General features: G+C 37.7%; 1 protein-coding gene across 1 annotated transcript; it reads left to right on the top strand.

Moving 5' to 3' along the window:
• The first annotated feature begins 104 nt into the window (after positions 1-104).
• senp1 (SUMO specific peptidase 1) lies at positions 105-12,018 on the top strand. Its single transcript, XM_008413701.3, has 18 exons — positions 105-735; positions 891-949; positions 1,045-1,226; positions 2,154-2,229; positions 2,384-2,576; positions 2,691-2,835; positions 2,931-3,049; positions 5,996-6,279; positions 6,363-6,426; positions 6,573-6,611; positions 6,736-6,820; positions 6,916-7,056; positions 7,158-7,292; positions 8,460-8,663; positions 8,748-8,827; positions 8,934-9,018; positions 10,860-10,955; positions 11,044-12,018. The coding sequence occupies exons 1-18, from the start codon at positions 602-604 to the stop codon at positions 11,104-11,106; spliced, it is 2,184 nt and encodes a 727-aa protein (XP_008411923.1). The 5' UTR covers positions 105-601; the 3' UTR covers positions 11,107-12,018.
• Positions 12,019-12,210: the final 192 nt, after the last annotated feature.

Genomic DNA, 12,210 nt, shown 5'->3' with positions numbered 1-12,210 from the left:
CCATAATTTGAGAACCATGTCTTTAAACTCCACGCCAGCGGGTGTGACGTCTATAAAGCGCTTTTCTTAAGTGTGCACTAAACCAATACATTTACACAACACTCAATTTTACAACCGCCAGTCATCCAATCAGATTCGGCGACAGAGCTATGTCAGCTTCAGCCATGATGTGGTTTTGAATGAGGAAGAAGCGGGAGATGTTGTACTTCAACGGGTTTATTTACGTTTTATAGACATATTAATTATCTGTAAATGCGTTAATCTGCAACTAAAAATGAGAGCAAATTTTCCGAACGCGAGAACAGCGACCTATGGCGTTCCTCTGGGAATTTAAACAGGACTCAATAAATTAGCCGTGTGGCTAACGACGCTAGCTAGACACGGCTAATTCCGAGCTAAGAGGCTAACGGTTAGTTGTTTCCTTGGAAAAGTAAAAAGCATGTTTAGGGGGAGTGTTGCCCTTTAAAACCGCCTTAGCTTTCCTGCCTCAGTGAATGAGGCACGTGAAGCCTCATTCGGCTCGACTATTATTCAGACTGATAGCAACCACAGCGATTTTTTTCCTTTAAACTCTCGCTGTCATTTATGAAACTTTAAAGTCATGCTGAATAAAATCTACGAATGGATAGAAACGAGCTTTGCCAATCTTCGCAATGGAGAACCGGTTGTGGAAAACTCACCTGAACACCCGACTCCGACAGATGCTCCAGTCAGAAGAAAAAGACCAATTGATTGGTACGAGCTGTAAAAACTTAATTTATCTGTTTAAGCTAAATTATATATATATATTTAACGGAACACAACTTTTTGAAACTTGTGTTTATATCTGAAATTTCTGACGTCTTTAAATTTTAACTCACCAATAACATGTCTTTATCTCTATTTTTAAGTTTGGAAGACGACGACAGTATCGATCAAGAACACTTAATAGTTAAGAAAACACGAATGGGTATGTGCATATTCGCTCAACTACATCATTGTCAGGGTTTAAAACCTCGTTGGTATCGCCATAATTGCTAATGAATTGTTGTAATGTTTTTCAAGGAGATTTGATTGATTCAGTCAGGAGTGCTGCTGAAGGCGTTAAAAATCATAGTAGCAATGTAGCTACATGGATGAAGAAAAATGTAAACCCCACTTTGAGAAATATCCTGCCAACCTCTTCTGATTCCCCTTCCGGAGAGCCCCAGCCCTCAACATCAGCAGCAGTCTACCCAAGGAGACCGGTAAGCTTTAGAAATATTATGTCAAATCATCTTTCACACGTCGTGCCAGAATTGGGCATGGATAATTTCCAAGAGTTTATAAAGTTCAGGTTTTAAAGAGAATCTTTTTGACAAACTGTCTCATGGGTTTAAAGCTCTTTTACTATGACGCTGGAGTGACTTCAAAGATGTCCTTTTCCTTTGAGTTTTACACCTGGGTTGGCATGACATTCCCATGGCATGATAATTCTGAATAAATGTAGCTAGGTTTAAAAATCAAAGCAAAACTTGAAAAAACACCTGGTAAATGTAGTACAGTTTTTCAAATAAACATGGTTATTGAGCAGAGCATTATACATGCCAATATGCATTATTGAAAATAACCTTTTAGGTGTAACAAGATGTTATTAGATAGGTAACCAACCTGCAGTCACTCCTTGACAAATATGCCGGTCAATACTTTGCAAGTTTTGAAAAGCGCATACCACTAAATTTGACGCTCCATACACCCAGAGAAACTTTGTTTCCGCCAGCACATTTATTTTACATCATTAGAAGCCAATTAAACTGGGAAATGTATGATGGAAAAGTTTAAGAGTTTTGAAGTTGTAACACTTTCAAAAACCACAGTAGTTTTATTTAAATCTATGCATCAAATTGGTAAGTAAAAAAAAAAAGTGATAATATTTTTTTGTCATAGTTATAACATCCTTCTGGTGCTTATTAGCATCCAGTATTTACCTGGATGTGACACACATGTTGACACTTCACTTTTTTTTGTTTTGTTTTTTTGCTAAAATTCACTTTGTTTGCCTTAATTTTGAAGAAAGCTCAGGTAATTTGGGGCTACATCTGCCTTAAGTTGCCAGTCACTCATTAACAGATTACCAGTAAATCAGAGACGGTAATAAAAATGACAAAAACATTTATCTGTATTTTTTGTCAAAGATTGTTCACAGGAACTCTTTGGATGAAACGTTTGCTGCTCCTTCAACAATGTTGGAGTGGAAAACACCCAAAACAGGTAAACCTGTCTCTTAAAGCAACAGTATTTTTTTTTTTTGCATAAACTTCTAAAAGTATTTAATATTTTTCTTCTCTAATATCTTACCTTAACTCATTCACAGCCTAGCTACTGCAGGTTAAAAAACATGTTTTTCTCTGTTCCACAATTTCAGACTGGCTGCGTAATGACAGAATGATTATGGGATCAAAGGTTTGTAGGCGGCAAGTTTGTATGAGTCCTGCACATCGTGAGGTGCCAAAAACAAATGGGCATTCGGTCGGTGTGCGACCCGCCATTCACACCAAGCTGCATCCCTCCCCAAGGCTAGGCAGGCCTTTAAGCCTCTGGCCGCATGGAGCTTCAAGGTATGTCTTGCTTCTTGGTTATTATTTGGAAATATCCTCCATGTTGGATCATATTGTTTGTGTAAGTTTTTTTTTCCCCCATGTTTTTTTTAATGACCCAAACCATGTCTGTAGTTTGTCAGGAGGAATGGGCACGGCAAGCAGTTCCTGCAACAACATGTATGAGAAAACCTTTCCTATCAAAGTGGTGCAAAGCCCGACTCACAGTACGTCATCAAGCCGCTTGAACAAAGCTGGACCCCACTGCACAGCTCAGGAGGTAGGACATGAGGGCAGGAAGCCATTGCGCTTATACATCTGATTCATTTAATTCTGTTTGTTTTTATTGTCATTCTTTTCCTCCTCTTTTATTAGTCCATCCGTGAGGAGGAGAAGGAGATCTACAGACAGCTTCTCACTATGGTCTCTGGTGGCCAGTCAACTGTCCTTCATAACGGCAGCGCACACACCTTTGTGAGATCCCATAGAGATTTGTAAGTACGCAAACAGAGAGAGTATTTTTACACAGTCGTATATTGAAATCTGAGAACACATTCTAGATGGAACGTTAAAGGGAAGTAAGAGCTTTACATTTTTATAAGTTATTTATTGTAGTGTTCAAACAGCATCTGACAAAATAGTTTACTAGAAAATTCCTGCAGAAATTTTATGGGGCCTGCTAAAGTGTGCCCGTTGGCTTGAACCAAACTTTTTAGCTATAGTTTGCACACCTGAAATGGATAGGGAGCTTAAACATACAATACTAATAAGGTTTACTTGGTTCATCAACAATGTCCAATAAATGAAGCTCTTGCCAGATCCATCACCATATTTCTATGGCTGATCTGGTTCACTGCAACAGTAAAATGGCAGAACCCAAGGCATGAGATTCAGTCCGAGAAAGAATCTTCGCACATGTGGTTCTCACTCACGGTCCAAAATAAAGACAGTCGGTAATTGATTATTTCTCGAAATTTGTCAACCTTCATACTAAAGATTTTAATTCACACTCAAAAATTCAAAGAAATAATAATTTTATCTAAACAAAATATGAATAGTCACAGCATATATGTAGTATTCCCACAACTCTCTGCGACTTTGTGAGACTACTCGCTGCCTCTGGCTGGGACCGTTGCTATGGTAATGAATTATTTGCACCTGGGCTCTGTCTCTCTGTCAGAGAGTATGCTGGAGTTTCTATAATTGGGAGACACCCAGCGTCGGTCTCAAGGACCCTGACAAAAAACCATAAGCCCTAGCAAATTTTTGAAAACATTTTACGGGAGCAGGCATGTGTATCTATGTCATGACCGACTTTTAGACCAATAGGGCGATATTTGTGCCTGTGAGGGGGAGTTGAAGAGTTTTGGAGTCAGAAATCCATAGTCCTATGTGTGTGTTTCAGAGAGAAAGATTACTGATTCTGTGAGACACTCAGCCTCGATTTTTGCTCATTTTTATCAATTTATGTCGTCATTTCAACTCATAGTCCCACTAAAAGTAATAGCTCCCTTTTCGGGATCAAGCTGAACGTTTTGATACGTTCAGCTTGTGGGGGTGCACGCAGCGGTACGAGCCGCATTAACGGTAATGGAAGAAAAATAAATAGAGATATTCCATTGGGTGTAGAACAATAGGTGCCTGCCATAGCAATGCATATGGCAGGCTACTCTTGCTTCGCAAGTCAGCCCCTGACTTGCTTTGCGGCGGCAGGGACTGACTTGCGCCTCAATAAAGCCCCAGTGATCATAGTTGAAATACATTTCCTTTTTTTCTCTGTATTTTGTAAATTAGTTTGCAACACATTCAACAATTTATTTCTTACTTAACTGCATCTACAAGCTTGTCAGTAATCATCTGAAACCAGAGGTGACAATTGATTACCCAAAAGAGTTGAGAGGAAAAACTTTGTTCAAATTGGAAGTTAAATTAGACTCTGTTTTTGTAAAAGTAATAGCCTATGTTTGGTCAACCAGAACTGTTTAATCATTGGACGGTTTCAATGTAAGTAACATACTGCATAGTGTGTTACACAGTATGAAACCAAAATGATTTCTGGAAAAAAAAAAAAGTTTTTGCTGAACCGTGTTTGCTAATATTCTTGTTTAAAAACTTTACATTTTATTTTTAGCAGCAGCGTTTGGATTTTCTCTGAGACACTTTTATTGTTTGACACCTTATTTATGGTTAGATTTTGTTTTAGATTCAATCAGTAAAGTATATATTCTGAATTTACATAACCTACATATTGCATAATTTCCTAATAGGATCAAAGTATTTTCTGGCTGCAGGCTCTTTATATCATCTCTCTGTCTCAGTTGCTCCACAATCCTGTAATACAACTTGCAGTTCAGAGTTTATAAATTCTTCCAGAGGTTGATGGTGTGATTGATGTGTCAGCTTCTACCCCTGAAGCTGACACATCAGCTTCAATAGACTGAAAGTCGAAAACTTTCAGTCTATTGAGGCATAAAGAAAACGTGTACATTTGTGTCAAATGAAATAAGTGTCAAATAGGGGCTTATGCCTTGGATTTTTTTTTTTTTTTTTCAAAGTTTCAGAAAGTTTGACTTTTAGCTTAACTATTATTTATCCAACCCTCTGGTCTGGAGAATAGAAAATAAAATGTTTATTGTACTGTATCCTCTACAGGTTCTCATAATCAGAGTTTATATTAGTGGAGGTTTGCCAATAAAACAGGGATTTGTTTCTAAAACGTGTCACCAGTAACAATTATGAAGCTTACTTTAGTTAATGTAAGGTTTAAAATGTAAAGTGTTTCTTAAAAAGAGCTTAAAGTTTTCTTATGCAACCAGAATGGCAAATATTCACCCTTTTTTCACATTAGTTCAAGTTTGGATATATTATGGTGTGTCTTATAGCTTGGCAATAGGACGCATCTGATACCTGTTGTGCAATAATGCATTGATCCACCTTTTCACTTTCAATACCGATGCAGATATCTGAGGTTTAGTATCAGCCGATACGATCAAGTGCAGAAAAACGGTGCTTAATCAACTAAAAATGTTTTCTTTTTAAAACATAGACGTAAATGTACTGAATTACAAATTTATCTGATGTCTGCACCAGTACAGCACACTTAAATACAAGAGTAGTGGGTTTGAATGCAACAAATAAACTGCAACACACTTTCTTTCAAATGGTTAAGAAAGTGCAATGAGAAATTGTTCATATAATGTAAAATAATAAAGCATGACGTCACTCTGAGCACAAAGGATAGAATGAGAGTGTATAGATCTGCCCTTATGGATTGGGCACGTTGTCAATGATGCCTAATGTAGAAATTTCTTTCAGTATTGGGTCCGATACAGTTATTGATATCAGATTGGTGCATCTCTACTCTGATGTGGACTCTCAGCCTCCAGTTTGACATCTGATACGGACTGTTGATTGTCGTCATCCTCTCATTGTCTCATCAGCACCAGCTTCCTCACCAGCCACACACGGCTACAACTGTCTTCTCCAGCTGAATCGGCAGCAGCTGAAGGGACGTCAGAAGGACCCAGTAGCCCACCCAGTTCCCGAGGGATGTCTAGTCAGAGCTCCAGCAACCTCCCCAGCCCCGTGGGAGCTTCCAGGAAGTCAGGGAGTCAGATTTGGCCAGCAGACGCAGACCTCAGCTCCAGTCAGTCCACTGCTCTTTTTTCCGCTCCTTCCCCATCAACTCTGCAAGACAACACCTCTCAGGGGACAGAGTCGTCAGGTTAACTTTAAATAAAACGACATACTGCTTCAATGTGTGGTTTTTATCCTCTTTTATTGTAAAGTACATTTATTTATTTGCAGCTCATGATGGTGACTCTGTAATTATTGTAAATGAGAAAAAATGCAAAAAGCAAGAAAGCTCAAGGTTAGTACTTTAACTTTCTAAATAGCTTTTATGAACTAATCATTTTGCATCGTTATTTTAAACCGTTTTCTTTATTGTATTAGCGCTAAATTATTAAAAGCAGCTTGGATATTCAATGTATAAGAAACAAAACTTTGCTTTTACAGCATGCCATTATTCCAAGCTGAGCTGTGGATCAAGGAACTGTAAGTTCCTTTAAAAGAATTTGATGATGCAAAACCTCATAATTAAAGTCTGATTTGGATCGGCCACCAACAAAAAGGTGGTTATTTTAAAATTTTATTTTATCTCTTCACTGGTTTTGTCTAGGACTAGCATGTATGACTCTCGAGCGAGAGAACGACGGAGACAAATAGAAGAACAGGAAGCCTTGGCTGCCCAGCTCCTTCGACAGGTTGGTAGTCGCCTCTTATGCCTCGTCCAACTCCATTTGTACCCCGATCGATGTTTCTCCTGTTGTATTAATCTCCAAAAATCCCTGGTCAACAGCGATTGTCTGATGAGGGAAAACGGAGCCCACATGTTGAGGTCCATGTTCGCGTTCCTTTGGAGAAGGAAGTTCCTCTGACTTTTGTGATAGAGAAACCAAAGTCTGTGGAGGAGAAACCTGAGTTTCCAGAACTCTCAGAGGTTTGTTCTCTTGTTTGCTGTATAATTGGAAATGAAAGTGGCGAACACAAAGAAGCTTTAAACCTGAATTATGACATCATTATGTGCTTTTCTCTGTTAAGAAAATGGAAGCTGAGGTGCACAGGGCGCTGATAAAGGGAGGAAATCCTCATGAAGTACTAAGTGAAGGTTTTGGTCTCAGCCTCACACGAAAAGACATGCAAACCCTCAGCAACCTCAACTGGCTAAATGATGAGGTGAGGGAACATAAAATCCTTAAAAGTGTAATTAATACCTCTGTGAAAACATCGTACCAGACCGTATTGTAAGAGATTTGATAAGTCTGCACCGGTACAGCACACTTGAATACACCAGTAGCTGCAAAAAATAAACTGCAACAAACTTTCTTTCAAATGGTTCAGAAAGTGCAATGAGGAATTGTACGTATAATGTAAAATAATAAAGCATGTCGTCGCTTGGAGCACAAAGCATGGAATGAGAGTGAATAGATCAATTCAGTTCAGTTTGAGCAAAGGAGGCCAGTACTGAGACTGATTTAGGCCAGTTAATGAAAAACTAAAAGGAACCGCACAAAAATGTCATAATTTGTACTGAAACAGATAGAACCCTAAATAACCTGTTTAGATAGTTTATCAGCAAAAACAAAAAGTTGATTTGGAGGTGAGTTTTGCTTTAATTTGAAATCTGAACAGCCGAAACACATTACCTGGTAGGAGATTTTCTTTCTGGTTTTATTTAAAACAGTAGGTGTTTTAAACCTGTCAAATATAAATTTCAGTTGTAATTAAAAATATTCAATTTTACCATGTTGAATTTCTCCAAATCTGCCACTTTTATTAAAACTGTAAACCTGAACTTCCACAGCATGCAGCTGATGACATTGTCCAGCTGCCCTCCATACCAAAAGGCATCACTTCCAAAGTTTTTCTATTTGTTAAACTTTCAGGCCTGACTTTCATTAAAAACAAAGCTGGGAGGCAAATTTGAAGGATGCGATCCCAGACACCATATTTAACCATTAATAGCATACCCTGAGTCTAACTAGCAATCCGTTAGTGTTGCACGATACCCTTGTTAAAGTAAACCTTCTAAAACTGACTCTAGCACAAATTAAAGCTTTAAAGTATCCCTTGGCAACATTGACAACCATGTTTCTCTAACTTCTATTCTGTATTATTCATAAAGACTATCACAATGTCTAGCATTAAACTTAGAACCTTATGAATATATTTGATATAAGTGGGACTGTACCAACTGTCCCTGTGTGCTAAAATTAATTTAAAAATATAGTATTGTATGCAGAATATTTCTGATCTTTCATCAATATAGTAAAGTACTTTCCATATTTCTTTCTGCACATACTCTACAATTCCAGTTCATGTCCAACTCATTTTATTTCACAGGTTATCAACTTTTACATGAACCTGTTGGTTGAGCGCAGCAAAGAACCAAACCGGCCGTCGGTCAATACGTTCAACACGTTTTTCTACCCGAAGCTGCGGAGCAGTGGCTACTCTGCTGTCCGCCGCTGGACCAAAAAGATGGACATCTTTGCAAAAGACATCCTGTTGGTTCCTGTCCATCTGGGAATGCACTGGTGCCTCTCGGTAAAACTAAGTGAAGGTCACATTGACAGTAGATTCCATTGTTTAGAGTGTTTTTCACCTAAATGCGTTGTTCTCTTATTTAAGGTGGTGGATTTCCGCAAAAAGTCTGTTATCTACTTTGATTCTATGGGAGGAAGCAATGATCAAGCTTGCCAGATATTGTTGTATGTCCCTGTCACGTTTCGGCTCATTAATGGAATTTATGCATAAATTTCAATGTGACCTGTTCGATGATCTTGAGATGTGTGTCATATGTGTGTGCATTCACAGTGACTACCTGCAACAGGAAAGTAGAGACAAAAAAGGCAAAGAACTTGATACCTCAGGCTGGACTCTACACAGCAAGAAGCCCAGTGTAAGTTAAACACATCAAAGCACCGAAAGCATTGAAGTGTCTGACAGAAAGCACAGTATTTATAAATGCTTTATAATGCTCTCTTGTATCTTCGTTGGCTTAACAAGTTTGTTGTTCCATAAATTTCCATTTAAATATATATGCAGAGTGGCCTGCAGAGGGCAGTAAGAGGTTTTTAGTTAATTGCAGAGACTTGTTATGTTGTGATATTTGTATTTAGGGATTATGAGCACAATTAAATGTAATTAGAATGGGGTTAAAATTAGTTGGAAGTAAAAGTAGTTTAAGCTTCCGTATAAAGTTTGCAAGTCAACATCTGCAAGCAGCTAATCGGTCAAACTTGCTCTCCAGAAAACATTCAACAACCGAAACACATTACCTGGTAGGAGATTTTCTTTCTGGTTTTATTTTGATTTTAAAAATAAAATAAAGTGTTTAATGGATGATTTTAATCAGTTTCTCCTACTTACCTGTCCTCTGCAGCTGCAGTTTGATAAAACTCAGAAGGCATCTAGACTTCCATTTGTCATCTACTAATTTACAATCTATCAATACATTCGATCACTTCAGCATTGGAAAGCTATAAAACCCTTTTGTAAACGGCCTCATTAGGAAGTAATTAGATGCTCCATCTGCCATGTCTGTTTGATATAGTACTGCAGACTGAGGCAGCCAATAACTCCGTTTCCACTACAAATATGGGAGAAACTTTGTCAATATTCCAGTGTTGTAAGAAAAAAACCCCCACAATTTCGGAGTTGCGTTTTTTCCATTAAATAAGAAAAGCAATTACAATCACATGTGAATTGAACAAAAAACGGGCCGAGCCATTATTCTCCAACTACTTCCTATAGTCTTCTTCGTGGTTTGCGTCAGTGACAACATCCAGTTGTTGATCAAAATAAATGTTTCCATGGTAGTTTTGTGAAATAAACCACTTTTGACATTTTTTATTTTTTTGTTTCCGTTAGGCAAATTTATTTTTCGAAAAGTCAAACTGCTCAATTATATGGTCAATATAAATGTGACTGGAGTCAAACTCCTGACTTTAAAGGGACAAATACACACACACATACTTCAGGGAAGGGACTTGCTACAAAGACAACATTTCGGAGAACAATTGTCAGAACTTTTAAAAATTTCAACAATCAAATTTGAATCATAAAGCTATAAATTGTGACAGGTTTATTAGTTATTAACGATATTGTTGAATTACAACAGCCCTGTTACAGATCTAGATATAGTTGCATTCAAAAGTTTCCTTACAAGTTAACAAGCAGCTTTACCTCTTTTTTTTTTTTTAAGTTATGCAACCATCTTGGAAAAAAACACTCAATATTTATGATTTTACAGAACAGGGCTATATTTAGTAATTCAAACTCTACATGAAGTGTTTTTTTCCTTCAAATGATCAAAAATGAGATCACTTAGAAAAATACAGGGGTAGCAGCTGGCGTGGCAACACTGACGGGGAGTGAACATGTTTAAGTGTTCAGCTCTTTGTTCGCTCCTCTTGTTGGAAAGTTTTATGCTGTCATGTGTCAAATATTTTCTAGCTTTAGATTTTAAATGTTGGGGCCTAAAATTAACCTATAAAGGTTACTGTCATAAAAACGTCCATGTTACAAATACTTGTCTATAGAACATTAAACATCATTAAACAGTGCTGCCCGTTTTGCTAATGCCACCAGCCACAGAGGAGCGATGACATTGTAGTCATCTGATATTTACTCATTTTAACACTGCATTTTTGGTACTATTGAAATACAATTCTTTAAAAAATGCTTTGTAAACCTTTTTTTTTATCAAATGTTCCCCTTGCATGTTTGCCTTGCTTACAGGAGATCCCACAGCAGATGAATGGCAGCGACTGTGGAATGTTCACTTGCAAATATGCAGATTATATAACCAAAGACAAGCCAATCACATTCAACCAGGTAATCACAGACATTATTGATAGGAACGTATCAGTAAACCCTGGTCACAGTGGTCTCAACGTGCATTTCTTCCTTTTCTGTTGAACAGAAACACATGCCATACTTCAGAAGGAGAATGGTTTGGGAAATTATGAACCACAAGTTGTTGTGATGTCATGATTGCTGTTTAGACACTTAAAGTCGACTCATGACGAAGGTTGAGCTCCATTCCTCATGAGGTTCAACTGAGACTTGCACACCAGCTCCTCAGACCAGAAACCAGCTGTTTCACTCAAGGCCCCCGCCTCTCTGCCCCCTCCCCTCGAGCTAATGTTGGCTGACGGACGTTGCTGGAACACAAATCACTGCCTCCCACTTCTTCTTCTTCTTCTTCTGTTCTTTTGACTCTTGATGCAGCAGCAGAGCATCATAATAGCAGCTATAACACTTGGTATTTGGTTGTAATTCCTGGTCAGAGCTATTTTTGCATTGTTTGTAGTGATGTGTTCTTAAGTGAATCATACTGAGGTTTTCTTCCTTCCTCAGAATGTTACATAATCCGACCTCACCATGAAAATATGTCCATTCTACAATTTGCTAAAAATAATTAAAAAAAAAGGGCTGCTAACTAATCTGTGATTAGTTACTTAGAATAAATACTGACACTTGTTTCTTTTTTGTCACCTGATTGACAGCTGCAGGCTGGTGCAGTATGGACATTGCTAAGAGTGGATGGAATCAAAATGCACAAAGGTCAATGTGATTCCGCCTCAGTATGATTTATTATAGTCTTACTTTCAGTGATCCAGGTGTAACGGAGCATTTACAACCTAAAACAGCAGGGTAATAAAACTTTGGCATTTCCTTATTCTTGATAAGATTGTAAATTAAAAATCTATTTTATGTATTTGAGTCTTCTTGTTAGGCAGCGGCATTTTGAGTCATTCAATAGATTTTGAATTTTTGTACATACTTGAAGCATATACAGCCTACTATGTAACAATAAACATTTTTTATGTATTCTTATTCTGTCTTAGCTGAAGTCTGTTTCAGAAATAAATTATCCAAACTGTTTTTTTGTAAATTACTGTTCATATGTAGTATTATTACTCACAAACCGGTCTATTTTAACATTTTATTTTAGTAGCGCGTACATCTAACGAAGACCCAACTTTTAGTTTTTTGGGTCAAATATCAATGTAGATGTAGCTTATCTATATTATTGCCAGGTATCTCATCTTCTACTGCGGGGTTTAGGTCGGAGATTTAAGCGATA

Source organism: Poecilia reticulata, chromosome 7 (assembly GCF_904066995.2).
Source record: "Poecilia reticulata chromosome 7, P_reticulata-male-v2, whole genome shotgun sequence".
NCBI lineage: Eukaryota > Metazoa > Chordata > Actinopteri > Cyprinodontiformes > Poeciliidae > Poecilia > Poecilia reticulata.
The sequence above is the reverse complement of the archived record's forward strand: the minus strand, read 5'-3'. Positions and strand labels throughout refer to the sequence as shown.

Coding starts and splice junctions, on each gene's coding strand:
- senp1 (XM_008413701.3), top strand. CDS start 602: ATGCTGAATAAAATCTACGAATGGATAGAAACGAGCTTTGCCAATCTT. Junction 1,227..2,153: donor CAGTCTACCCAAGGAGACCG/GTAAGCTTTAGA, acceptor TTTTTGTCAAAG/ATTGTTCACAGGAACTCTTT. Junction 7,057..7,157: donor AGTTTCCAGAACTCTCAGAG/GTTTGTTCTCTT, acceptor TTCTCTGTTAAG/AAAATGGAAGCTGAGGTGCA.